This window comes from Drosophila serrata, unplaced genomic scaffold, assembly GCF_035046125.1.
Source record: "Drosophila serrata isolate PLE 108 unplaced genomic scaffold, ASM3504612v1 contig_272, whole genome shotgun sequence".
Lineage (NCBI taxonomy): Eukaryota > Metazoa > Arthropoda > Insecta > Diptera > Drosophilidae > Drosophila > Drosophila serrata.
Window position 1 is genome coordinate 1,535,924 of NW_028257170.1, and position 27,806 is coordinate 1,563,729.

Below are 27,806 nucleotides of genomic sequence, written 5' to 3' on the forward strand. Positions count from 1 at the left end.
ATTGCAAAAATAATTTTAAACCAAAGTATACATTTCAAATGAAAGATTGTAAATGGTAAATGACTTTCTCTGCTCTATTTAATATTTGGTCAAGTACTTGAAGGATCTTTTGATTGTTAAGTTGGATAAATAAAAACCTCTTCATTTGTATTAAATAATAACCTTAAAAATCCTTGTTTTTGTTTCAGTATTCCCTTTAGTTGTAATAGAAAAGTATTCCGACTGCGACTCTTTAAAGCCGCACTTCATAGCAATGTTGATGCTAACGTCGTTGGCCTTCTGTTTCGAATTATCTAACTGGCTGCCATAATTGCCAGCTCCATATACTTTCTCTTTGCCCCTCTAACCTCTCCCTCTCTCTTTCCCTGTTTTTTCCTCCCATCTCTTTCTATAATTCTTTTAACGTGTGTGTGTGTGTTTTTAGGCAAAGCCAATCATTTGGGCGTTTCATTGTCATTATGTCAATCTTGGCGCCGCCACTCGACAGAGTCACGTGTGTGTGTGTGTGCGTGTGTGTGGGGCATATCCTTCAATTTGTGTAACTGTATTAGTGTGGGGGAGGGAGAAGGGTGAGTGTGTGCGGAATGATAATGAGGCAGTCGTTATCTTTTTCATGCTGTTCTGTTTTTGGTAGTTCATTTCGATGTCGTTAAATACACGTTTCAAGTTAATTGCCTAAGGCAGCAAACCGATAGAATCAAGGCTATATAGTTAAACCCTGGCTCTATATCACTCCCTTTCCATTTTTTATTGTTTTTAATTACTATTTAATGCATTAAACTGATTTAAAAGAGGAAGAGAAACTTTTCTATGGTTTATATTTTTAAAAACTCTTTAACACGTAAAATAAGTTATAATGGCCAATAATTTTTAGAATATAATATTATTTCTTTTAATTACTATTTACTTACTAAATTTCATTTCGATCCGACAAATATTTGTGAAGTAATAAAGGTAAAGATTTTATTTGCTCTCCTTAGAGCTTCCCACAACCAGCCCTAAAATGTAGGCAATACTTTTTTTTAAAGCCTTGCATTCCTTGACTTCTTGATAGTTGATTTATTTTGCTCTTTTCAAATGCTTTTTAATCAACTTAATTAAACTCCACATTTTGCCGAGAGCAATTTTAAGAGAGTTTATCGTAAAATATTCAGATAATCAAGTAAGTAAGAATAAAAACAGGACCTACAGAAAACAAAAACCTAACAAAAACCTCACTAAATCTCACAAAAACCTCACAAAAACCAAACAAGTCCTAAAAGCCAAGGGCATGCAGCTGCATCATAAGAGATACATACTTCCATTGAAAGTTGCATTCAGCTAAATAAAAACCATTGAACAAGAAGCCAGAGCTAAAAACCCGAACAGAAGTAAACATCTTTTATGGATAATTTTCGACTAATAATGAAGTTCTTTGCTGCTGTGGCAAGCTTTGAGAAACTTTCTTTCTTTGCTTTCCCGACTAATCACACTGAGCTGGAATTTAAGTCAAACTTTAAGTGTTTAAATTTAGGAAAAAGGGGTTTCCACTTGAAAACTCAGCAACCATAATAATAACTCAGGCCTGGCAAATCGCGTGTATTAAATATTTACACTTTAATCTACTCAATGGCAAGAGCAGGAGAGAAGGCAGACAGTCTCCAGTTCTCTCTGGGGAAAGGAATGGGAAAGGAGGGGTAAGAGAATTCCTGTGGCCATAAAAAATAGCAAAATATCTGGGAAATCAGACAATCCGACAGGCCAGGGGAGGAAAAGACCGCCAGCCGAGTCTCTCTGTCTGTCTGAATGCTAAAAACGTGTTTAGAGCTCAGCGCACATATATTTTTTTACAGAAACTCCTCCACTTGCAAATGCGACGGCTTCTGGCTGGCGTTTATCCTGAAATTTGCAATCGAAAAATGTCTGCCACTAGGATTAAAGCCTCAAAGTCCACAAGTTGCCCATAATAATACGCTGCCAGGAGGTTTTGTTTCTATTTTTTTTATTGGAAAATCAACTATCTACATACGCCGCAATCATATTAAAAGCTAAACGCCAGGAAAACCAGGTTGCATAATAAAATATGAGACATTAATATTAACACCCAAACCACATCGAGAGGGGAACTGACCTTTTTCTGGGCGACGAGCAGGACGACGTACTTCCTGACGCCTCAAATTATGCCATAAAATGTTGCCCAAGGGATGAATTCATTTGCAAACACACACACACACTCCTCTCTTACACACACATCCCCATGCAGAGCCATTAAATCACCCAAAAACAATGAGCTCTTTGGTCCTGGATCCCCCATCAACCTGATCCTGCCTGGCCTGAGCTCGAGTTTACCTTGCGAAATTAATTTCATTTGAATTAAGCACAGGCAATAATGCCGAAATTATTCACAGACACCCTGACCGAGGAGGCCCAGCAGGTCCTGGCCAAAATCTGAGGCCCATGTAATCAACGCTCGATTCCCGGCTCCTTGGAACCAAAATTGTTTACCAGTCAACTCGACAGTTTCCCCCCAATGCCACATGCCCCATGCCTCATGCCTTATGCCCCATCCCCAGAACCCATTTTGGGGGCTCTTTGTCGATGCTTAAGGGTTGCTGATTGTGTGGTTCAAATGGAGATGGTGGCAGGATTTAAGGGTTTGAGGCTGAAGAGGTGTGATGTGGGAGAAAGGGAACGATTTCTGACAGCTAATTGAAAACATTAAATTTTGTTTTTAGCTTAAGGCAGTTTCTGACTTTTATGGCTGGGACAATTTCATTTATTTCAAATTGGAAAAGTTGGAGAATATTTGTAATAATTCATATTTGTTTACACATGGAAGGTGAAAAGAATTTATGAGATACAGAGCTAGAAATATACCTAAAAATTGGTTGATGTATATGCATATTAATTATCAAATAAATATTAGGTTATAAATATGAATATTTATACGAAAGATACTTTCTTAACTCAATTATTTGAGCTGAAGTTAACAATTTAACTATTATAAATGAGAACTTAATACAATAAATACATTTTTAAGGGGGTTTGCTGGTTGTAATTATACTCTTTTAAGTCTTTTATTTTGTATTCGTATATGTATTAAGTCCAACATATTAATTATCAAGAATACTTTCTTAGTTTTCTAATAAATTTAAAGATAAAGGTAAAGTTTAAGAACACCTATGACCTGGTAAACAGCTTAATAGATCTAATAGTTCTAGTTAAATAATATTTTTATAAAGTATTGTTCAAAATAAAATTCAATCAAATTTGCTTCCCTCTCCTCGATTTCCTGTTCCTTGAATAAATCTAATTCCTTTTCAGGCTTTGAATATTCAGTAAATGACTTAATACTCCCTTGGAGGCTATTCAAAGCTTAAAAAAAGGATATATACTATATATAGAGAACTGAATTTTGATGATTTTTGCTGGCTATGCATTTGCAGGCAGCTGTCCAAGCATTTGAACACTTTTGCTGTCCATTCAGCTGGGCTCTCCTGTCAGTCCTGCTGCCGGGGGTCAGTCGCTCGAATAAAGCGCTGCCCTTGCATATTTAATACCACAAAACGGGCAATATTCCCTGGGGATAAATAATGTGAAATATTTACACGATCTATATACAGACATGCACAGAAAATGGACATGGCTATATATGTAATAACAATAATAAAACATTATTGTTGTCTTAACGCTCCCAATGGTATTCTCAGCCCAGAGCAAAGAAGAAAAATATAACAATTTGTTTTGACAGTTGTTACAATTTCGTTACACTTTTTATTATGATTTTGGATTGCCTTGTGTGTGGGTCAATGAATAAAGTCAAAGGTAAATTAAGTCAAGCGATTCCTTAAGGGGATAAGAAATAAATTATATGTTTACCAAGGAAAAGAGAATGAATGAGTTATGTTTTCCTAAAGTGTTATTAATTCAATTACAGAAATATTTAATATTATTTGCTGTCTTTTTTTTTTTGTTGAAAGACCTTTTCAAGTTCAGTTTTTTATTAAAAAATGAATCTCTCTATATTTTGCTCTTTTCTCATCTTTTCACAATGAAAAGCCTGTTGTGCCAGCAGCTTTTGCCGCCAGGTGGAATTGTTGTTCCGCTTCCTTTGGCAATCGCCTTGGATGAATGGATGCAGGCAAAGAAACAGCAGGCGGCGAAACAGCAATACATCCCATGGCCCTTTTACATGTGAACATTTTTCGCCTCAAGTTGATTGCATTTTTCAGACGGCAAGAAAAGAAAAGCAGGCAGAGATGTGTGGGGGGAAGGGAGAGCCTTGTCAACTCTCCCGCACATAAGGAAAACAATCCGTTTGGAGTAAGCTTTTGTATGCATCGCACGTTCGTTTTTGGTTGATTTCTTGCATTTCTCATAGCTGTGGGGATCGACTCTGCTCTGGCACTCCACACTCCACACTCCAAGCATCATGCTTCTTGGTCCTTGGTCCTTGCTCCTCCACACTCTGCATTTATAAATCCCGGCATCGCGGGTCAATTTCATGCAACAGCGACAGCGAACCTGGACGACCTGCAGAAGGACACTGGGAGAACCATATGATAAGGTTCAAGGATAACAAGAAATTCATCTCCAAGTTAAGGATTTATTTAGGGAAAAGTGTAAATTTTGTGGCTTGAGAAATTATATCAGGTTTAATGACTATAGAGTCTTAATTGTGGAGTCCTTCTTTAACATAAATTTATATGAAATTTAAGTGAAAACTGAGTATATTTTAAAGTTTCATAAGTTTCCTTTAAACATAATAGTTTTCATTACAAATTTCTATACGAACATATAAATTTCAATTATAATTTTCAGTGCCTTTTCAGAAACCTGGACAACGGCACGTATGCGCGTTTTTCTTCATGCCACTCAGTCTCACCTCTCACCTCTCACCTTTCACCCTTCGGCCCTTCGTCCTTCCTCCTTCGACTCTTCGCCTTAGCTCACTTTCTGGACAAAGTGGGCGTGGCGTCTGGCAGCACGTAATTGATTGTTCAATCTGTTCCAGATCAAACGAAGTTCTGAGCTCCGAAGAGCGAAATTTCTACGCGTATCTAAAAAAGGAAAAAATTCCTAAAGCCACCTCGTAGCAGCCTCAAATGAACTGTGAGCTGTTCGGGGCCACTCAGTTGATTGAGTCACCTTTCCTTTCCCTTTGCTTTTCCCTTCACTTGGAACTTCGTTTTCCGCCAGGTGCAAATGAGCTACTTTAAGTGTCGGCGAAAAGTATGTTGTAAAGAGATTACAATTGAATCGGTGTATGTGTTTTTCTGGTCTTTAATGATGTTTGACCGACACCAAAAGCCCCTGCTCATTGGTATGCAAAGATTGTTTCAAATTATTGTCGTCCTCGGATGCTTAAAAGCCAGCCTGATAGCCACTCCACCAATGCAGCTGTCACTGATTGCTCACTAAATCAGCCCTTCGATGGCTGACATTTGTTTGCAAATTGAACTTTGAGACTCTTGTGCCAAATCACAATCGCCTCACGAAAGGCTCTCTTGGGCCAACTGGCAACTGGCCAGCGCAAATACTCGAGAATATCTTTATTTTCCAGCCAAACAGATGGAAATCGTTGCATTCGAAGGCTATTAGCTCATAAATAAAACTTGAACGAGCCATTTGCCTAATGCTGATGAGCAAAGTATTGATGTGGCGAAATATAGAGATATTTAATGATGTAAATAGCTATATTATACATTCAGGTTCTTTTGCAGAACAAAGTCTTATGTTTTAAATAAAATGAAATATTTTTTTGCAATGTTTAACATTCTTTTCGAGCAAAGAGAATACCTATTCCATTTCTTAAGCTTCTTTTATTGATATGACGAATAATATATGATTTTTCAGGGATATTTAATGATATAATGTATATATTTGAATCTTTTGCAGAACTGATTCTTATGTTTTTAATGTAGTTAAAGATCTTTTGCAATGTTTAACCTTATCTTCAAGTAAAGATAATACCTATTCCTTTTCTTAAACCCATATTAAATTTTTATGGATTTAAAATCTTTGTTTTAATGACTCAATTCTAATTGCCTTATTGTAGTTTCCCTTACTAAATTTAATATCTTTTCATATATTTTTATTATATATGGATATAATTACTCCTTAACGAAATCAATTTTTGATCAGAAATAGCCTTTGGTAACTCTCAGTTTTAATGCCATAAAGACGAGACCTTTCCATCCGTTCCAGAGTCAAATCGAATTCATTCGATTACGTTTCATTATTCATGAAGGGAAACTCTGTGATATTTTCAGGATTTGTTCCACAATGAATATGCATGTAAGTCCCTTTCTCTCTCCCTCCAGACTATTTGTTTTCCTATATTTTTTTTTGTTGTAATTTTTTTCCTGTGCAATCTTTTTTTGCCTTTTTTAACGTTGATTGTCCATTGGGCATTCATTGGATTTTTGTGTGTGTGTGATTTCTGTGTTGTTGTAGCTGAAGAGCCGGTGCTCCCATGTCAAAATTTTTGACAGTTTGTCACTTTAATTGAATTTCCATGCAGAGCCAAACGAGCCAAATAAAAAGTTTCATAGTTTGTTCATGCGATTTATGGCAAATAGTAGGAGAAGAGCCTGAACTTTTGCATACATTTTCATATGGAAAAATGTTTAATTCAACCCATATGGTTGTGTATATGTTTGTGTTTGTGTGTGTGGCAAATGCAAAACATGTCTCTTTGCCAGATGCTGTAACACACACATTTACCATTCGATACAATAGTTGAGACAGAGTGTGCACTGAAAGGAAATCTTCGAAGCTCAACAAAAGAGTCTTGAAAATAAGGAAAGGTGCGAGAAACTAAGCCAATGATAATACATTTTAAAGCTAAAAGAATTTGTATCAAATATTAATCAATTAAAGTTATTTATTGCCAATTAATTCACATAATTAAGACATATTTTCTTGCTAAAATCATATATATTTCGTAATCGTTATATATAATATAATTTCAGCGTAAGAAAATATTATTAAGTCAAGTAACTGTTTTCCAAAATATTGTATCTATTTTCTGTTTTTTGAACAATCCATTTCTCAGTATAATGGTACATTTTTATAACTTTTTCTTATATATATTATACAAGATAAAAAAGTTCCTTTATCGAAATTATTTATTATTTCTCATATTTATTTTTATTATTTGTTTTACGTAACTAATTTTGTCACTGTTTGTGAGTACCTGGTAACCATTGGCACAATTCACGCTTCTTAGACTTTTGCGGTGACGATTTCCGCCTTTCACCTGATTGTTGCTCTCTACAGCTTCCCTTTTTCCCTTTTAACCCCCCTTTTAAGCCCGCTTTCTAACCCCCCTTCCTCCCATTTTCCACCCACGCTCGTTACCTCAAAAGCCGCTAACAATGCTGTGTGAAATTTCCTTCGCAGCTCGCGGCATTGTAACGCACATCCTTCCGAGGTTGGAATGCCAGGGTCCTTGTTCCTGTTCCCGTTGCTGTGCCGGCAGAATGTTTCATAAGCTATGCAAAGCATCTAACGCCTGATATCAGCGCCAGAGTATCTGATGCTGGTGTGATGCTGTTGTTTTGATTGAAAGCATCTCGCAGCGGTTGCAAAAGTATTTCATATCTAATAAGGGGAAATCACTGGAGCGAAAGGCCACAAACTATACAATAGATGTTGACAAGTATCATTTGGCTTTAAACTTCACACAATTCATGGGGGACACACTTGAGATACTTTTAGAGTCGCACTCCGTTTTAGCCATTAATGGACAAGTTTATCTTCAATTTAAAAATAAAACTTTTGACTTTGACTTGTGACTTTTAAAAGTTACAAGTCTCTTTGCCACTTTCACTTTCAATTTGCATGGATATATGGCAGGAAAATGTTGATGATGATGATTTCACCGGAAGGAGACATTTTTTATTGACAAGGAAATGCTTTCTTCGGAAGGCAAACCAAGGGCGGATGTAGTCAACTGTTTCCTCTTCCACAGTTTGACCTCACTCGAAATGGCGGCATAAAATGTATGAAAAATGTTATTGCCATCATTCTAGAGTCCAGAAGCCCAAGTTAAATTGAAGAACAAAAGTGTCCTAGCTTAATCGTAGATGGGCAGAGAATGGCCGAAGAAAACTCATTTTGACACACAAATTGTCGCCTTAACACCTTGTAAATTATGACAAAGGCTCAGACATCGGACAGGACATAAAAAAAAAGATGTAGCCGGCCTGCACTTCTGGAGAAATGCTCACAGATACTCAAAGTAACCACAGGCAAACACTCATAAACACTTTATGACAGTGCCGCAACGGGTCAGGTCAGGTAAGGTAAGGAGTTAAGGGCTCCGGGCTTTTGGATGCTACATTCTGGATTCTGGGGGAAATCGGGGTGGCGCACAGAGGTTCAATCCGTTTCAAGTCCACTGCTCACACACTGGGGAAATCAAACGAACATGGGGACCGTATCGAAACCGAATGGGGGAATCCCCTTCCGCCCCAAAAAATCCCTGATGTGTTATCCCCCAACGGGAGCAACGGGAGAAGTGACAATGAAATCAAACCGAGAACTGCCCGAACTGTGGGAGATCCATCTGTCTATCTGGGCATAAGAGTGTGTGTCACGCTGCGGGCTGTTGCCCAAGCAAAGACTAAAGCGAAATAGTTGGATATTTTCGGGAGCTGTAGCTAGTAGGAATACCCTATCTTAGAAAGGTATGATAATACAAATTACTTCTAAAATCGCGAATTTAATATTTTTAATTAAGTTAAAACACATACGACATTTGCATTTAATATGGTCATTAGTTGGTATATCATTGCATACTTTCAGGTTCCTCTTTTATATAATTTGAACCCGTTTTATAAAGTGTCTTCGTTCTGTACTAATTTATTTGTTTAAATTAAAGTATATTACGACACTTCTAAAATAAATTTTGGAAGAAGTGTATGTGATTAGTAAATATATAATAGCATACTTTATGCTGTTTTGGAACCTGCACCAGAGTTTTAAATATAAAGTTACAATATGCTACTAATACCATACATATTTCTATAAATATTAAATACAGAAGAACGATATAAGCTGATTAAATAATTCTCCCTTCCCATTAATTAAAAGACATAGTAAGTATTCCCAATGTTAGGGTATTAACCGACCCACAGATAGATAGATTGAGAAAGAGCTAGGAGCCGGAGGCAAAACCACAGCACCAAGTTCGTCCCTTGCCCCTGCGATTGCCTCACGCACGAGTGTCTTCATTGTGGGCCAATTTGTGGACCATCATCAAGTGAGAAATTTCCAATTTCCGAAATGTTCAATTGGCCAGCAAAACGGCCCGCAGCCACGGGTCCAAGGCAGAAATGTTTGGGCCACCTTCTGTACTTCTAGCCTCAAACCCCAAGAACCAAGCCTACTTTTCCTAGTTTCTTCTGTTTGTATTTACATTTAGCGAGGTATTTTTATCAGTTGCCATTTGCCAGATGCTTTGTATCTTCGATCAGGTAAATATATATATATAGTATATATATTCTGGTGCAGCTTCACAACTATTTCCTTGTGCTTATTTTTTTTGTGGGGAATTTTCTAGATTTTCATTTGTTTTGCTTGCCCTGCACAATTTCTCATGCGGTTCAATTACTTGCCGTTGTCGTTGTCGTATCCGTTTGGCTTTGCCTTTTAATTGTCCTGCTCCGTTGGTCCTGGAGGTCCTGGGGCTCCATTGTCTCTCCTGGCATTTGGCATGTAACTTTTGACCTTACCCCCGGCATCATCGTTTTTCGTCTAAATAATGCAAATTGGTTTGGGGGCGTGAGTGTCGCATGAGCTGCGGCCTGTGTGTTTTGCATTGAGCTTCATTTGAATAATTGAATGTTGAGCCCCGAAATTAGAGGGAGCAGCCCGGCAGAGAGCCTATAATAATATCCTTGGATATTATCCAGCACATAATTACATTCCCTGAGGCATTCTTGACGCTATTTTCTATTTGGTAATTGAAAAATGGCAAGGCCAGCTTATGGAGTACTGATAGTATTATAATGGAATTTTAATGGTTTTATTTAGGTATAGAATTCTATTATAAATTTTTAAAATCATTTTTGATCAGACTTTAATTTTAAAAATTTAAGGGGATGCTACAAAAAATAGTAGGGTTGAAATGGTATCCTAAATAATACTATAAATTTGTATATCATAAAGATAAGCAAATGTATTCTGAATTTGAGACCTAAGAAATTGTATTTCAAACTTTTTAACCCATTTTAAAAGCTTTTTAAAAAGCTGGTAATTTTTAAGGCCACTAATTAACTTAATTTTTGAATTTTTCTTATTTCTCTGTTATGAAGAAGTGTCTTAAGTTAATAAATTACAGAGCTAGTTTCAATAGTATTCAAAAATTAGAACAACTTTGTTGTGTACTACAATTTATATAAATTGTATTAATTGTATTAAATTGAATTTAAGTTATGCAAATAAAATCTTAGCCATTAAAGCATGAACTCATCAATTCCTAATGGTTAACTTGGTAAATTCACCTTTTTTTCCACCCGCTCAATTCCCCTTGGCATAGTCTCTGCTGAGCATTTAATGAAAATTATTACCAACGCTCTTTTTAACTTAAATGTCAATTATTGTCCGGTGGAGAATACTTCAAAAAAACACACACACAACAAGTGTTACTCCGCGAATCCCCACACAGGAGCAAGGACACCATCCCTCCCGTCATGAATTTCATCCTCATCAACGGTGACAAAGTCAACGACCCTTACTTTGGTTTTACAAAAAAAAATATATGCGAGCTGCGTCAACAGTATTTATTTTTATTGACATTTTGTTATCCACCCGACCCACCGACAAAAAAATAATAATAAAAAAAGAAGCTTGAAAACAGCGCGAAAAGCGCAACCGCTTGGGGAAAGCGGGAAAACCTCTCAGAGCAAAACCAAGGCAAGCGATTTACGTGACGAGACCGCGGCGGCCATTTAATGCCGTCACCACCTCCTCCTCCATTTCCACATTTTCCGGCCAGCCAAAAGAGAAACGGAAAAACGCGGTGAGCACAAAGAAAAACGCCATTTTCCATGTTGGTCATAATGAATGCGTAAAAGTTTATTGCGCCAGCAGGGTGTGGGGAAATGCAAGGGAATTGGAAAATCAAGGGTCCTGGTGGGGGGGGGGAGCTGGGAGATGGTGAAAATGTGGGGCGAGAGTGGAAAAGGAAAATGCCAAAGGAGCCGCGGGACAGGTGTGAGTGCCCAGCACAAACACGCGAAATGATTTATTTTTGTCAAGCGACTTAAAGGCGACGACAGGCGTTTGTCCCGGTCAATCAGCTCAAGTTAAGTGATGGAATCGCGACGAGTTTCCCAGGGAAATGCGGAAATACCAGCGGATGGATGGACACTGACTGATCGGGTAATGGAGAATGCCGCCTCGGTGGATTCTGATTGAATCTAAAGCTAATGGAACAGAATATTCGATTTCATGGCTTTCAAATGGAAGAAAGCTTCTTAAGACTTTAACAAGCTTAATAAGCTTTAAGGGTATAATAATACTAGCAATGGTAATGTTTAGTAAAATTAAACTTACTGTATTAAATTATAAAATTTGAATTTCATTACACCTTGCTTGCATTTAGTTTTTTCCTTTGATTAACAAATTCACAAATTGCCCCGAAAAAAAGGTAAACAAAGGCTTTCGTCCCACTTTCCACATGCCAAAATTGGCAGCCACAAGAGTGGAGCTTATTCTCTCAGTTACTCTCTCGCTCTTAGGTTCCACTCCTAGAGAACCAACAATGCAAGTAACTGCACTCAGAACTACTCAAGGGCAAGCGAGAAAAAAAATGAGCGGGTAAAGGCATAGAAAGGCGGGAATAAAAGAAAGAAGAAAAGATTTTCGTTTCACTCACCCGTTTACATATATTAATTGTTGGTGCGATCCCAGCGACGAAGATAAACCTACCTTTTAATATAACTCCTTGCTCTCTCTCTCATTGCCTTTGCAATGAAAACAACAAATTAACTTGCCGAAACCAACGGCACTGATCTTCGCTGTGAAAAAACACTCGTGTTCGTTTTTGGGGCTGTTTCAGTCCTTGCCCCCACTTTACTAACATATTTTCACTTTACTTTCACATCACTTGCACTTTGCCACTGTTTCCGACTTAAGTTTTACGCGTTTTAATTTATTTTCACTGATCTCCATGCGTCCAGACGTTTTCGTTTGCGTTGTTTTTTTTTCGTCCGTTCTCGCCAGGCGCCGTTGATTGAATGATTTTCAACGGCCACCGGGAGAGTCGTTGAGCTGCAATGGAAGGCAGCGATGTTAGCGTGGGAGAGGAGAAAAGAGAGAGAGAGGGAGATCGGCGGCGTCGTCAATCTCAGCTGGCCGCTTCCAAATAACTTCCAGGTTTCGCCCTTGACTGGAAGCATGAACCAATTTATTTTTAATGGGTAATAGCTAGCTTGTATCTTATTTTTCTAATTAGGTAAAGTAAAACATTAAATTAGAATTAAATAACAAGAAAGGAAGCTAGCTTCGGCACGCCAAAGTTTATATACCCTTGCAGATAGAACTTCGATGACTGGGAATCCATCCAATATAAATTATATATATTTATGTTAAAAAACAATGAAGTAATACCTGCTTTCATTTAATTTACCTATACATATTATATTTTCAGTTTTGTATTCACGATTTGCATTTTTCCTCTACATCAAACGATCGTTTGTATGACACCTATATGATATAGTCGTCCGATTTTCATAAAATTTTACACAAAATTTAAGACTGATATAAAATGGCTATATCTCAAATTTAATGCAAATCTGCTGACAACTGAAAACGTTATAAATTTTAATTGTACTCTTTTCTTAATCGTTCCTATGGCAGCTATGTGAAATAGAAGTCCGTTTTTTTTTATTTATAACTTTAAAAAAAATTGTAGATTAAAATAAAATGGCCATATCACATATTTGATGAAAATCTGATGACAACTGAAAAAATTATAATTTTTAATTTTATTAATTTCTTGATCGTTTCTGTTGAAAACTGAAAAAGTTATAATTTTTAATTGTATTAATTTCTCGATCGTTCCTATGGGAGCTATATGATATAGTCGTCCAATTTTCATAAAATTTTACACAAAATTGTAGAATAATATGAAATGTCTAAATCTCAAATTTGATTAAATTCCGATCATTCCTATGGCCCGATCCGGCCCGTTCCGACATATATACGAGTGAGAGTATATAGAAGACTATCTACAAAGTTTCATTCAGATAGCTTCAAAACTGAGAGACTAGTTTGCGTAGAAACGGACAGACGGACAGACGGACATGGCTAGATCGACTCGGCTGTTGATCCTGATCAAGAATATATATACTTCATATAGTCGGAGGTGCCTCCTTCACTGCGTTGCAAACTTCTGACTGAAATTATAATACCCTGCAAGGGTATAATAAATGAAAATATAATAAACAAGTATGTAAGTTTATTAAAAACAGCGAAATTATAATTGATTCTCCTATTCTTCCCAATCGTTCTAATAAAAGAATTTAAATACTCATATCTAAGCCACAAAAGCACGTCTTATAAAATTACTAAACATTTAGAAAATGTAATTCTTAAACAAACATGACTAGATCGACTCAGTCTTTAATTCTGTTCAAAAATATAGGGATTTATAGGGTGGGAAATGACTGTTTCACTGTGTTGCAAGCTTCTGACTGAAATTATAATACCCATCTAGGGTATAGAAATTCCAAAAATATTTTAAAAGTTCATATTTAGAAACATGTTGTCTAGTATTCAACCTCCAAATAATTAAAGGGGATAATTGCTTGTTTTTTAATAGTTTCTTGAAACTTTTCTATACTTGTTTTATTCAACTAATTATTTTAAAAATATTTTTAAGACCTACCCGAAGATATCTGAACTTAAATTTTCTGAAAATGATCCCAGTTATCTTATAGGTTATTGGGTGTGAACATTGCAGATCGTTTGGTTAGGGTCCTTTATCTCTCCCACACCATTTATTGCCTTTTAATATCTATTATATTAACTATTAGTTATTAAACCCCAATGTTTACAAAACAAATAAGCAAGTAAGCAATATTTTAATATCTGTTTTCAGTAAACCCATCACTTTTCTCCTTTAACAATTCCTGGAGGAGAGCCTTCAATCATTTTGTTTCAAGTAGTTTCCGATAGACCTATCCTCTATCCTCTTTGATTACACAGTTCCGTTGATGGAACTTTAATTTTGTATGTCTATGCCGAGTGTTAGTGGTCCTTCTGCTCTTGGCCATAAAACATAACCCAACGTTTGGCGATAACCATAAAATGGGCTTTCCTTTTGCGCCGCTTTTCCTTTGGGGGGCTTTGCCTTCGACCCGAACGGGACGGCTTCCTTTTCCGCTTTCTCTCTCTCTCTCTGTCTCTGTTGCCTTTTATTGTTGTTTGATTTTGGCATAAAGGACGGATTTGGCAGCAAACGTTATGCATTTGGTTTTGGTTCGGTTTCGGTTTCGATTTTTTGGGTTTTTCTCCTAGAAGGGTATGAGGGGTATTAGTAGGATTTGGCCCAGGGATTGCTGTTGTTCGGTTTTGTTCTTTGGGGTTTCCTACTCTCGAGGCGTTTATCGCTTTTCCTAGCCGACCCCGTCCATGTCGATTTGCATGTCGAAGTGCGAAAAAGGAAAGCCGGTGGCGAAAAGCATGTTTTGGCCCTCTCAACGAGTGCCAGATTACGCATACGCAATGTGTGCCCTGCCATTGTATTACATTGTGTTATGTTTTGTTTGGACAAATTATGCAAATCGCAGGGCACCCAAAGGCAAACGAAGGGAAATATATATACAAGTGGCAAAAAGCATTTCAACCAGGATATCTTTTCTTCAGTTTTTTTTTTTTTTTCCTCTTTTTGGGGTTAGCTAAAAACAGCGATTTCCTGGACATTTTCTCCGAAGGCGATTTCATTAAAAACACGCCCACATTTTTATTACTTAATTTGGTTTGCGTGTCGCATTTCCCGCATTTCCCCCTCATAAACAGCTTCACACAATAAACTTGTTGACATTGCGCTCTGGCCCGAAAAAGTCAAACAACACTTCATTAGTAGCCGCATTTGTATTTGTTTATAACTTAATCTACCCAAAATGTCAACACGAAGCGCGCCTGGGAAATTTCAATGAGTCCTGGTCACGCACAGGACAAGAAAATTTGGTTTTGGGCATGGAGGGCAGAGAGTATCCGTTTATTAATAGGAAATGTTTTTGAGACAATTCACATTTCATTAGTGGGGTCTTCTTGGATTTCATTTTAAAGCCGATCTTGGTTTGTTGTTTAAGCCTGAGGCATCCTTGGGGGTCATAAAACTCAGCCAGAAGATATATATATGTATGTATATATGGGATATATGGGTGATATATGTGAACGACAACACGGCAGTTTATTGCAGGTACGTGTCTTGAATTATTGTCAACACTTTGCACAGGTCGGAGATTAACAAACGTTCACGTTCACGCCTGACGTTTGACTGCCTCCTCTGTACGTATCCTTTGCTGGCGCATTTTCCTATTTCTAGTCCTTGCCTCGGAAGAATTGATGAGCGTGTAAACATGTGTCTGTGCGCCTTTATTTATGGATTTCCATAACAATCCAGCGTAACATATGTGTCTGGAGCCGTTGATTGAAGCACTTTCCTGCCACTCCGGCAGAATGTTTGTCTAGCTGTTAAGTGTGTATAAACTGGGTCAGATCGCGTTCACTTGGTCCTTTGGTTTGGGTAATTTCTTAAAGTAAAGCCCAGGGAGTAAGCTAAGGGATCCAGGGTTCACTCTAAAGTGTTACGTGTTCTTTGGGGTCAGGAGTTTGTTTACCTGTCGCTCGTCTTTTGGCTTTTCACTGGCTTTCTTTGGTCTTTAAAGTTAAATTTTTGAAAGTTTAGGGTTTAGTTTTATTAAAAAAAGTTGCATTATATCAGAGCTACTCTTTACTTTTTTAGCTCTTTAAAAAGTTTTCAATTGGGAAACCTCTTATTCAAATGAGTTAAGTAACTATTAATTTACATTTACAACCAAGTAAAGGCCCTACAAAATTCTCAAGGTTCCTTCCTTGTTTATACTAAACTTCCTTTACAAATATATTTAAATATATATTTATTAAATAAGCTTTAAATTTATCACAATACTAAGGCATTTGTAGCCTTTGATATGTCTCAATTTATTAACAAAAGTCTTTCAATTTAAGCTATTAAATAATGATTCCGCATTTAATTTCCCATATGCTTTTTTAATTAACTTTCTCCTATGAAATAAAAGAATTAAAACACATTTTAAATAACATTTATGTCACCCAAATTTAACGCAACTTATTTTTTTCTTCCCAGTTCTTGAAAAGTTATTTCCACCTTTTTTTTTGGTGCGACTTCCGGTCCAAAGTTTTTTATGCTTGACTTGGCATAGTCTGTGGGGAATTAACATGGCCCGGGGTCCGTTGTCAACCGAGGAAATGGTTTGGGTTCAGGTGTCAAAAATGTTTTTGGGGTGAGAAAGTTTGTGGCTGCTTTTATGGCCACGCTTATTTTTGTAGAGCATTTCAGGTGCAGGCTTGAGATGTGCCGCAAAGACCAGAGCACAGAGAGAAATTTTAACCATATTTAAAGTTTATACAAGCTTCTCTATTTTTCATATTAAATGCAGCTCAAGTTGATTTTTCCGAGTGCATCTGCCTTGGCTAAGTGGTGCAGGGCGTTGACGATGTCGCTTTTGGATGGAAAAGTTCTGGGTTGCAACAAAAGCATAACTGAAGGCAAAGGAAAATATGGTGGGAATTTTTTTAACGCTTCCAAGTTTGCACGTTGACGACAGCTTGCCACAGGTATGAAGAGGTGGCCGGGGAGGGGGATAGCGTAAACTATTACATAACACGCATTATACAAAAGGTGCCGCCAGGATGGCAGGTTGGTTGGTTGCAAGGCGTTATGCCCAAGGAAGAAAAATGCATAAAAAGCGCATTTTATTATTTCACTCGAAACTTGTTTACGCAGTGCTTTCCCCTCTCTCTCTCTGTCTCTCCTTCATTATGATGTAATATGGTTTTAACATTATTTTTATTATAAATCAACAAAATGCACTCAACGCGACTTTCTCGGTTGACGCCGCGCCACCAACTTTTAGCCCCCCAAGTGGCGGCAGTGAAAGTCCAGAGAAAAGTGCATGGGAAAAAAAGCATGAAAAGCGAGCCAGTGGAAAAGCTTGAAATGGGGGAAAGCGCCAGATTGGACTGTGATTTATTTAATGCTATTATAGTTATGGGTTTATTACAGTGACGGTAAAGGATGCAGTGTCAGAAGGACAACGGAAATATCAAAAGTATTGAAGGGGTTTCTTTATATTAAAGGGAAAGTATCAAACTAATTTATTAAAAAACTTTAACTATAATTAATTTACTTTAAAGAACAAATAATAATACCAAAAGTTTTTCTTTATTTTCTAGTATTTTCTCGTACTATTCACTGTGAGTTTCCCAATCTTTTTTTGCGGAAAAACTATCCCGTTAAATGGCTTTTCCCACCGCTTGACAGTGGCGTGAAAGCACAGGATTCACATTTATCTTTCGGCTATGCGAAACAACAAATGTCACAACTGTCTGTCAAGTCAACTGCACACCAAAATGGAATATCTCCGGGGCACAGGACATAACAGGACGCAGCTGCAATTTGCCCGTCTATGCTGCTCCTGCTCCTGCTGCTGCTACATTTCAAGGATAAAAGCCATGCCACGTTTTTGCCGCTTCACACTTATTAATATTTTTGCGAGAATGTCAGTGAAATTTGTCAACTTCAATGGCAATGCAGCGAAAATGTCTCAAGATGGCAAAAGTGAAAGTTCTGGCGCAATGAAAATGAAAATGTGTGTTCATTAAAAGCAGGCAAGAAATTATCTGAATTGCAGGAAATTGAGAGAAATCACTCGAATGGAAAGAAAACATTACGCTCACTTAAGGAAAATTGTATACAAATATAAATTTAAGAAATTTCTTAGTTAAATTACATAAAAAGCTTGCAACTAAAGAGATTTAAACAAATTCCCCTCAAAGGTATAATAATAGACTAAGCTTTTATTGGAATAATTGCTAATGATTGGGAATTAATAAAAAATTATATTAATATTAAGAAATAAGAACATTTTTATCAGGGGTAAGCATTTAAAAAAGATAGAGTATTTAATTTTAAAATCAGATTTGTATATAGTTTTATACGAATTGCAGAATTTTAGAAGGATGACTTAAGTTATTTCTTGTTAAGAGGCATTAAACATAAGAGTTTTCAAATATTTTTCCTGAGAAAACTTTAAAACCTAATATTTTAAGAAATTGTATACATTATATAGCAACTTTAAGGATTCTTTAAAAATTGTTAATTAAAAAAAATTCAGCACTGGAAGCTGTTATAGCTGATCTCCCGAAACCCCTTCCAAAATGGGCTTTTTGCATTTACCACTATATCTCAGAATTAAATAATCAGATATAGAAATTGTTTAGGTATAATTCAACATTTCTTTCAGTGCAATTCCCACATCCCTCCAAGTTTATTGAGTTCACAGAGTCCAAGAGTCATCGACATCATCAAGGTGAGAGGTTTCGCATGCTGATTAATGCATCTTGTCATAATATTCACCGATTGTGTGTGCTCTGCATTTTGAATAAGACGCATCGGCATTGGCAGGACCCCATTATCCTTACACTTCTTGCATTGCAATTTCCTGCCCTTAGCTTCAACGATTTGCATGCTGATCTCATTAGCACAAAACAAGTTCATCTGCTGCTCCCGGGGAAAGCAACTGTGCACAGTGCCGCAGTGCATCATTTGCATGCAAATGTCGTTGGTAGGCCACTTGCACCTCCTTGCCACCCAGTTTCCCAGGATTCCAGGATCCCAGTTTCAACCTTCCTTCCCCCCTTCCTGGTGCCACGATTTTAGCTGGTTGTTCATTTTGCTCTTTGGCTCGCCTTTGTTGTGGTTTCGTCCTGGACTTGGCTTCTCCCCCTTGCAGCTGGGGAAAAAGGGAAAGCCAGGCTTGGCTCTAGGGCTCTGACTGGGCTCATAAAGCAGAGCCACAGTTGCAACTGCCGTTGACACTTTAGCCAATATTCAGTGCACGCAACAAAAAAAAAACGAGAGGGAGGATAAGAAGGATCTAGGAAGTGGCCTTTATGAAAAGTTTTCTTTTTGCCATTCGGAAAACTTCTTGTTTGGCAATTGCGTTGGCCAACGGCGCTGTCATTGTCGTTGTCGGTTTTTATTGCCCTGCAAACGTGCTCTTTACCCACTCATTATGGACAGTTTAGTTGCACTTTTAGTGAGCTTCCCAAATGGGAAATGAGCTAGCACATTACTTAAATTTTCCTTTCCCCTAAAATACCAAAGCTTTGTTTATATTTTTTATTTGAGAAATAAATACGTTTAACTTCATTAATGGAACTATTATTGATTTCTGAAATAATATATATGTATTCTTATGTACATCTTTGTCTAGGAAAGAAGTAAGCTTCATAAAGATAATATCAACTGGAATTTATAGCCCCAAATATTCTTTATAAAAAAGAGCAATTTTATCAGGAAAAACTTCTTTATTCCCAACATTTCTTGCATCAGGGCAATCCGCTTACAAAAAAGCAAAGTTCAAAGAATTTTCACAAAACTACAACTCCTGGTTCTGGCCACTTAAAGACCAAATAAATAATGGCAAAGGTTGGTAGGTACCCAAAGCATCCAAGCCCATTAAAGCAATGCGCTCCAACGCTTTTTCCAAGTACAATTAAGGATCTCAGCGAACGCCAAAAGCCATTCGCCAAAAAATTATATATATATATATATATATTGTGGCCAGGAAACAATAAACCAACAAAAAAAAAACTGGGCCAAAACGAAGATGAAGGAACAACCTTTACAGCTGTAAACAGGTCCAAGACCTGGGCCCAAGGCCAAGTCTTTTTGGGGGGAGAAAAAATAAACAAAAATGTAATTTGCGCCACTTAGCAGCCAACGAATGGACAATGCCATTAATAATTCCATTTTTTCCGGGTATTACCGCGGTGGCACAGATAATAAGGAAATATGACTTTGACCGCAAAAAAAAAAAAAAAAAAACAAAACAAAAATAAATGTGAAATTAAAAACCTACAGAAAAAATATGAAACTGAAAACGCAGCAGGATATTAAAGTGAGTGAACAGGAGTTGGAATTTGCTAAGAATTTAAGAGTAAAAGGAGTTGGAAATTAGGTAAATAATAATTAACAAATAAATATATAATATGTTTAAATAATAAATACATAAATTACAAAAATAACAAATCAATGTATAAGAAAGTAAACAATTTTTTAAAATAAATAAAATGGAAACAAAAGCAAACCCACATTTGAAGTTATAACAAAAACGAAGGCAATCAATTTTTAATTTTTTCTAGATTTAAGTTTGATTAAGATTTAAGTTTTTAATGCTTGGGAAGATGATGCCCTTAATTTGCAAGGAATAATTAAATAAGTTGTATCTAGAACTTAAGAAAAATAAGGGCAAAATGTCCTAAAATCATTTCAATTCTATATAAGACTTTAGGAAAATAAGGACAAAGTAGCCCAAACTATGTATATGGTGTACATTTAAACTATTAATTGATTAATTCGAATTTATCCTATATATTCTAATTCTATATACTATATTTCTTTAAGGAAAACCCACATAACTTTCTTTGATATTCTTGGCTTATTGAAAATCCAATTAAGGTGACAAACTGTCTGAATTTATGACATGGGAAACGTAAAATCTCCCAAAGGACAAAAGGAGTTTGAGTGAGATTGAGACACACACACACACACATACAAACATATTCGAGGACGACCCTCATTCGCCAGATATCCTTTATGCATATTCATGGACAAAAAAGGGGCGTGGGTCATGAATTATGAAATGTAATTGAATGAAATTGAATAATGACGGTGACCGGTGTCAGTTGACAAGAAAAGTGAAATGCCAATGAGCGATTTATGGTCCAATTTCGATACGATTTTGACAGCCGCAAAATGTCAAAGTCAAGCGTATGAATAATGCAAGGATAATGTCCTTTACCCTCGACGTACGAGCTATATATAAGGGAATGCCATTTGCATTTCGGCTTACTTTTTGAGTACAATATCATCAGTATGCATTGGTGGTTACTCATATTTCTGGTGCACCATGCCACCGAGGGATTCCTCCAGGAGCATGACCTTGTGCTGGAGTCGGATTATGGTGCCGTGGAGGAGCCATTGCGCACTTCGATGCTGCAAAGCCATTTCCTGCTGGAGTTCGCTCTGCGCCACAAGCACATCCCCCGGCTGACCCTCTTCACGTGCCAGGACCCATCATCATCATCGTCACCGCAGATACCCCTGGCCAAGACCCAGGCCGAACTCCTTGGCGTCGCCTTCGCGGCTAAGAATGTGCAGCTGATTAAGAACCTCTACCAGAACGAGCTCTTTGTGCGGATTGTGCAGCTGGATGAGCTGGCTCAAATGACGCCACAACCAGGAGGAGGAGGACGACGCCCAGGCAGTGGGCCATCCGGTGGATTCAGCCAGACGCCCAGCCAGGCACAGAGTCTCGCCGAGTGGTTGGACTCAGTGCTGCAGATGGAGGCCCTCAGGCAAATTGCAGTCGTGGATCTGGCATGCGGCTCCCTTAGTCGACGATTTCTCGAGTTGGTAAGAGAGATGTGGTGGGAAAATGCGGTGAGAGTGGGTGGAAGGACCTCTCAGTGTCACACTCGAGGAAAACAGCAAGTATATTTGGTATTTCCATTGAGTATGAAGGGTAGAGAAGGTCTGGGTTAAGAAGGAAGTCTAGAAAATAAAGTAATAATAATATTTCCTTATTTCTAAGTAATTAAACATTTTATCTTATTATAAAACCTTTAAATTTATTGATAATCTCAGAAAAACTAGCTGGTAATGAGTCTTTCTTTTCAATAGAATTTGCATGTAAAAATTAAATACAAAATATACTTTTTTGTTAAGTAGAGATAATATTTTGAATACATAATTCTATATATTATTTAAAATTATTGTTAAAGTGCATTAGGCTGCACTCATCGCCTTGTCAAGTCCTGTCTAGTCCGCTTATTAAATGCTCAAGTACAATCATTTCAAAGGCTTCCACCAAGATGCTCTACAGCGAGAAGTTTCACTGGCTATTGATAGAGGATTTTGCCTGGCAAGGAAGACTGTGGACTGCTATGGAAAAGGAGAAGGAGAAGGAGAAGCCATCGGGACAATATCTACAGACATCAGGCGATGAGGAGGTGCCCACCATTGAGAGCTTCTTGGGGGGCATGAACCTGTATATGAACACCGAACTGACACTGGCCAAGCGAATGTCAGAGGCAGCCCACTACACGTTGTTCGATGTGTGGTAAGTGATTAAATGGGAAATTTTGAACTTGATTTAGGAGATTTGGCAATTTAATGTTATATAGAAAAGAGAAAGTATTACTTTTTTACTTGATATCAATGAAAACCATCATCAAACTTCAACAACTCTTAAAGTTCATACTTCAACCCTGCCAAAAAATGACAAATGTCTTTCTTTTGACTCAAAACTTCATGGAATTCTGACAAGTTATCATTTTGTCCAGAAGTTGACCTCAAAACCCTTCAATCCCAGTTACACATACCCCACTGCAAATGCCCATCAACACATCAGCCATAATTTCCCAACTGTCGACTTTCCCGGCTGCTAATTCCCACAACGACTTGCTCTTACCCAATTTTTCCGGATGCACGCTTAGGAATCCCGGACTCAACTATGGCGGACACGTCAATCTCACCGAAATTGGCAGCTTCACGCCCTTGAAGGGAATCCAGCTGCATGACTGGTTTCGGACCACGTCCACAGTGCGCCGTCGGATGGATATGCAACATGCGAGGGTCCGCTGCATGGTTGTGGTGAGTCGTTGTCCTTGGAGAGGGAAAAAGGAATCCATCATCGTGGCCAGAGTGGAGATGATGCACTCAAAAGAAAGAACTATGATTTCATCCAAGGAAAATCCTTTTACAGGGAATGATTTTTCCTTATTTCCTCCACCTCCTTTTCTGTCAGTGCCTTAGTTTTTTTCGATAACTGACTAATACCGACAGGTGACCAACAAAAACATGACGGGCACCCTGATGTACTATCTCACGCACACGGTGTCCGGTCACATCGATACGATGAATCGCTTCAACTTCAATCTGCTGATGGCTGTGCGCGACATGTTCAACTGGACGTTCGTCCTTTCGCGTACCACATCCTGGGGATATGTGAAGAATGGTCGATTCGATGGTATGATTGGTGCCCTCATTCGCAATGAGACGGATATTGGTGGTGCGCCGATATTTTACTGGTTGGAGCGGCACAAATGGATCGATGTGGCCGGTAGAAGTTGGTCAAGTCGTCCTTGTTTCATCTTTCGGCATCCAAGGAGTACGCAAAAGGATCGTATAGTATTTTTACAGCCATTTACCAATGATGTTTGGGTCTTGATTATGGGTTGTGGTATTATCACAGTCCTTATACTTTGGTTACTCACAACTATTGAGTGGAAACTGGTGCCTCATGATGGTTCGGCTTTGATTAAACCCAAGGGAGGAGCACCACCACCGCGTCATAATTATCAGCAGGAGGAACATCATCATCAGGAGACGCTGGAAGTGCGTCCTGTAACTGCAGCCTCGGTGGTTCCAATTGAAGAGAAAGTACCCGAAGAAGATGAGGACGCAGTTATGCCCATCGATGCCGGAACTCTTTGGCAACGCTGCTATATGAAACTCAACAAATACCTAAAGGAACGCAAAGCCAAGCAGAAGAAATCACCAGAAAGAGTTGGTCTCTTCCTGGAGTCGGTCTTATTTTTCGTGGGAATCATTTGCCAACAGGGTCTTGGATTTTCCACCAGCTTTGTTTCAGGTCGCTGCATTGTGATTACCAGTTTACTCTTCTCTTTTTGTATCTATCAGTTCTATTCGGCCAGTATTGTGGGTACTCTGTTGATGGAGAAACCAAAAACAATCAAGACTTTGAGTGATTTGGTGCACAGTTCACTGAAGGTGGGAATGGAGGATATACTCTACAATAGGGATTACTTTTTGGTAATTAAAAAAAATTTAAATCCCACTATCTAATTTTGAAACACCCTAACTTAATTTATTTTAATAAAATCCCATTTTCTCAGCACACCAAAGACCCCGTTTCCATGGAATTGTATGCCAAAAAGATAACCAGCTTGCCAACCACCAAAGAAAATGAAGCCGATGAAGATGAGCCTGTGGATGCGGCAGCCTCATCTACAGATCCTGCCAAATCCTATCGAGATATTGTCCACAGTCATGAGACAGGAGCCCATGCCAAGGATAACTCAGCCAGCAATTGGTTAGATCCAGAAACGGGTTTACGTAGAGTTAAGCATGAACGTGAGTTGGCTTTAAATTGATTTTAAATTTTACATTAATAAGTTATCCTGCATAGGTTTTGCCTTTCATGTGGATGTGGCTGCTGCTTATAAGATCATAGCGGAAACCTTTAGCGAACAGGATATATGTGATCTCACCGAAGTCAGTATGTTTCCGCCACAGAAAACTGTTTGCATTATGCAAAAGAATTCACCAATGAGAAAGGTTATTTCCTATGGGTAAGTACTAACATGGAGGAAATACAAATACACCTTATTACATGTAATTAAGTTAAAGTTGCAGTACTAATTTCATTTAATTTAATACATTTTATGTTGCATTTAAGTATCAATTAAAATAGGTTATAATGGCCTACAAATAATAGTTCATCCTTGCCAGTCAATAAATGGTTTGAAATGATAAAATGTAATTCAATTACTTTAACTAATAACATTTTTAATTACCTTTAATTGACTCTCATTACTGCACACAACCCTTTATTATATTTAAATATATGTATATTTCATGATGGAATATCTCAATTTAACCACTTTAGATTGCGTAGAGTAACTGAGACGGGAATCCTTACATATCACTTTAATGTCTGGCACTCAAGGAAACCTCCTTGTGTGAAGAAAATCGAAACCTCAGACCTTCATGTGAGTTTTAGGAAGTTTCACACTTAACTTTTCCCACTTCAAGGCTCTTCTAATTCCAGGTTGATATGGATACTGTGAGCTCTGCCCTGTTGATACTACTCTTTAGCTATGGCATTACACTCCTGATCCTGGGCATTGAGATCCTGTACTCAAAATGGCAGTATCGCATTGTAATCAGACTCAATTGAGTGCGATGGAGTGCCTTGAAAGTCGATTCAATAAAATGCAAAAGCAGAGATTATACCTTGACACTCGAGATCAAGCGGAATTAATTGTCATGGAGAAAGTTTTCAGTTAATTTTGAATGCGCGATTTCCGTTTCATTAGCTCGCCACAAAGGGGACATTCGATTTTCGTGTCAAAAGGTAAAAGTTTAATTAAATTAACTTTGTTGAGCGGCTAAAGGAAAACCGATTGCATAATTAAATTGTGCAGTTGCTCAAAGTTTTTCCCGCCAGGCAAGAGGGGATATTGATTTAATCCCATAATTAAATGAATTAGAATTTATTGCGGTCTCCGGGGTGAAGCTTAATCTCAAGTTTTCAGGCAATCCACCGTCTGCAAATAATGCCACAAGATGGTGAAATTGTTTCTTTGCCGCCGCCTTTCGTCTCCCTTGAATGGAAAATGCCTCGCAGCGGGAAATGGCCGAGTGAGAGAGTGAGTCAATTTTAGCCACAAACGAACTACAAAATATCCATTAAGATAACAAGTTTTTCAGTAGTTGTAACACAGTTTTCCTTCCTTTTATCGCTCTCATATTCTTTTTCCTTTTTTGTAGCTTGTTCTATGCAGTATCCTTGCTTCTTCATAAAAGTTCTCGTCCTGTGTGTTTGTCCTGGCCCTGTGTTATTTTGGCTCTTTGCCAAAGTGCCGCTCTTAGGCATTTCTTTTTCCCGTTTCCCCTGTTTTGTTTGTTGAATTTTCTTGTACAAAAAAAGAGAAGAACTCGTCGTCATCGTGGCTTCCTTGGTCTTAGGCTGAAAAGCCGCAACAAGCATCCAGTCGCTGGGAAATCAATTACAAGTCGTGAAAATCTGTAAAGCGTACCCAAAACTTGTCAACATTTTCATTTAATGTCCCTGCTCATTAGGAGTTGACCCAAAGCGAAACAAAAAGAGTGGGCGGGCGGTGAGTGTGTGTGTGTGTGGGGAAAAACAGAGTTTTTCGGGTAACATGGCTGATTGAAAAAGTTTTCCAGACATATGGGTTTTCCTCGCTTCAGTTTCGCCTTAGTTTTTGGCTTGGTTTCGAGCTTAATCCGTTCAGTTTGGGTTATACGTATTTATCCACGCAGCCATAAGATGCAATTTGGTTGCCGCCTCACTTCGTCGACGGTGACAATTAAATTGTTTTGGCTTTGTTTGAGCAGCAAATTGTGCAACAAAACTTTGGCGGTTGCCAAGAAAAATAAACAGCTGAAAAGGAAAAGTGCCGGGAAGAGAAAATGCCTGGTGCCGAGTGCGAGACCTGCAGGAGTTGTGCCATAATTAACAAAAGCGCTCAGCAGGGCGCGTAATTTTCCCCGCTTTACCACCAGCGTTCAGCTACACTGGGAAAAATGATATCCCTAAATTAATAATTAATAAATCAGTCAGATTATAACTTTTAAACATTTTTAATGTAAAAAATTTACAAGGTTTTTAAAACCAAAATCCGACAAGTAATTAGAATAAATATCAATTTATTAATCAAAGCTTTAAAGCATTCATCCTTTTAATTAATACCCAAGAACTATGCAAATAAATTTATGAAATATTTATTTAAATAAAAATAACCCTTATTAAAACTATAACATCCCAAATTATTTAATAAAAATTAACATAATCAAACTATACAAATTGGTAAAGCATTTTTTTGTCCTGTGATCCCACCAAATTTATGCTCCCTTTTTCTTCCTCTGAACTTGGGGCCTTGGCCAGAACTAAAAAGTTTCCTCGCAAAGCCAAACTAAAGTAGTTTTCCCCCCAAAAGACACAGAGACCGGGGCTAGATCGGGTTGAGATTGGCCAGCGGAAATGGTATGAAGAAAACTGAGAAGCATATGCTTTGGGGCTTCTGTCAAAGTGTGAAAAACTTTATGCGTCTTAATTAAATTTTATATACAGCGCGTTGGGTAGAAATTATGCGCCAAAATATTGCAACAGCTCCCACAGAGATCCCTCATCCTGCCGCCTCCTTGCTGAAAGGCAACTTTTCAAAAGTGACAGCTGCACTGGATAGAGGTCCTTTAGTGTGGGTGCAATGGGGGAAAGTCGAAGGTCTAACCGGGACTTGACTTTAAGCCAACCAATTAGGACAAACTTGGAGGATAATGGAGTGCCTGATTATCAAGCTTATTCCGCCTTTTTATCTCCACTCTGTGGGATATAATTTTTACGGTAGGAAAGTTATGCAGGTGAATAATATATATATTAAAATGGAAAATAGGTAGAAGAAAGGAAGCGGAAATAAAGAATATTCTTTAAGATAAAGTGAAAGGGAAATGTGAACATTATATATGCAGAATATAGTCATTAGACATATAATATTTCCTTGTAAAGCCTTGAATATGTTCTTTTCCCAATCTTTTTAATTAGTTTGCTTTATTTCCCTAATTTCACATTATCCTTAATTATATTTCATATTCAATATTTACCTCTGCTAATTAACTTTCCTTGTAAGCCAAATGAACTAAACATATTTGTACAGAATTCTTGGTATTTCTTGGATTCTCATTATCA

The 27,806-nt window shown here is 37.7% G+C and overlaps 2 protein-coding genes across 3 annotated transcripts in view; one reads left to right on the plus strand and one right to left on the minus strand.

The window, feature by feature from the left end:
* DIP-delta (Dpr-interacting protein delta) overlaps positions 1 to 12,379 on the minus strand; it is a 79,658-nt gene extending 67,279 nt beyond the window's left edge. Inside the window, exon 1 of one of the 2 annotated variants that reach the window (XR_015271959.1) lies at positions 11,920 to 12,229. The gene's annotated coding sequence lies outside the window, so the exon portion shown is untranslated. Of the gene's footprint in view, positions 1 to 11,866 lie in introns of both variants that reach the window. The other variant, XM_020942415.2, reaches the window with a different exon arrangement.
* An 8,760-nt stretch (positions 12,380 to 21,139) lies between these two features.
* On the plus strand, positions 21,140 to 25,339 carry Ir64a (Ionotropic receptor 64a). The gene is made up of 8 exons (XM_020942626.2): positions 21,140 to 21,703; positions 22,150 to 22,409; positions 22,786 to 22,942; positions 23,135 to 24,124; positions 24,208 to 24,445; positions 24,501 to 24,663; positions 24,981 to 25,083; positions 25,143 to 25,339. The coding sequence occupies exons 1-8, from the start codon at positions 21,164 to 21,166 to the stop codon at positions 25,269 to 25,271; spliced, it is 2,580 nt and encodes an 859-aa protein (XP_020798285.2). The 5' UTR covers positions 21,140 to 21,163; the 3' UTR covers positions 25,272 to 25,339.
* The last annotated feature ends 2,467 nt before the right edge of the window (positions 25,340 to 27,806 follow it).

What these genes read in the sequence shown, in the direction of transcription:
- Ir64a (XM_020942626.2), top strand. Translation starts at nt 21,164, where the DNA reads ATGCATTGGTGGTTACTCATATTTCTGGTGCACCATGCCACCGAGGGA. An exon ending in ACAATAGGGATTACTTTTTG is followed by an intron (nt 24,125 to 24,207) that starts GTAATTAAAAAA and finishes CCATTTTCTCAG; the next exon opens with CACACCAAAGACCCCGTTTC. An exon ending in TCGAAACCTCAGACCTTCAT is followed by an intron (nt 25,084 to 25,142) that starts GTGAGTTTTAGG and finishes TTCTAATTCCAG; the next exon opens with GTTGATATGGATACTGTGAG.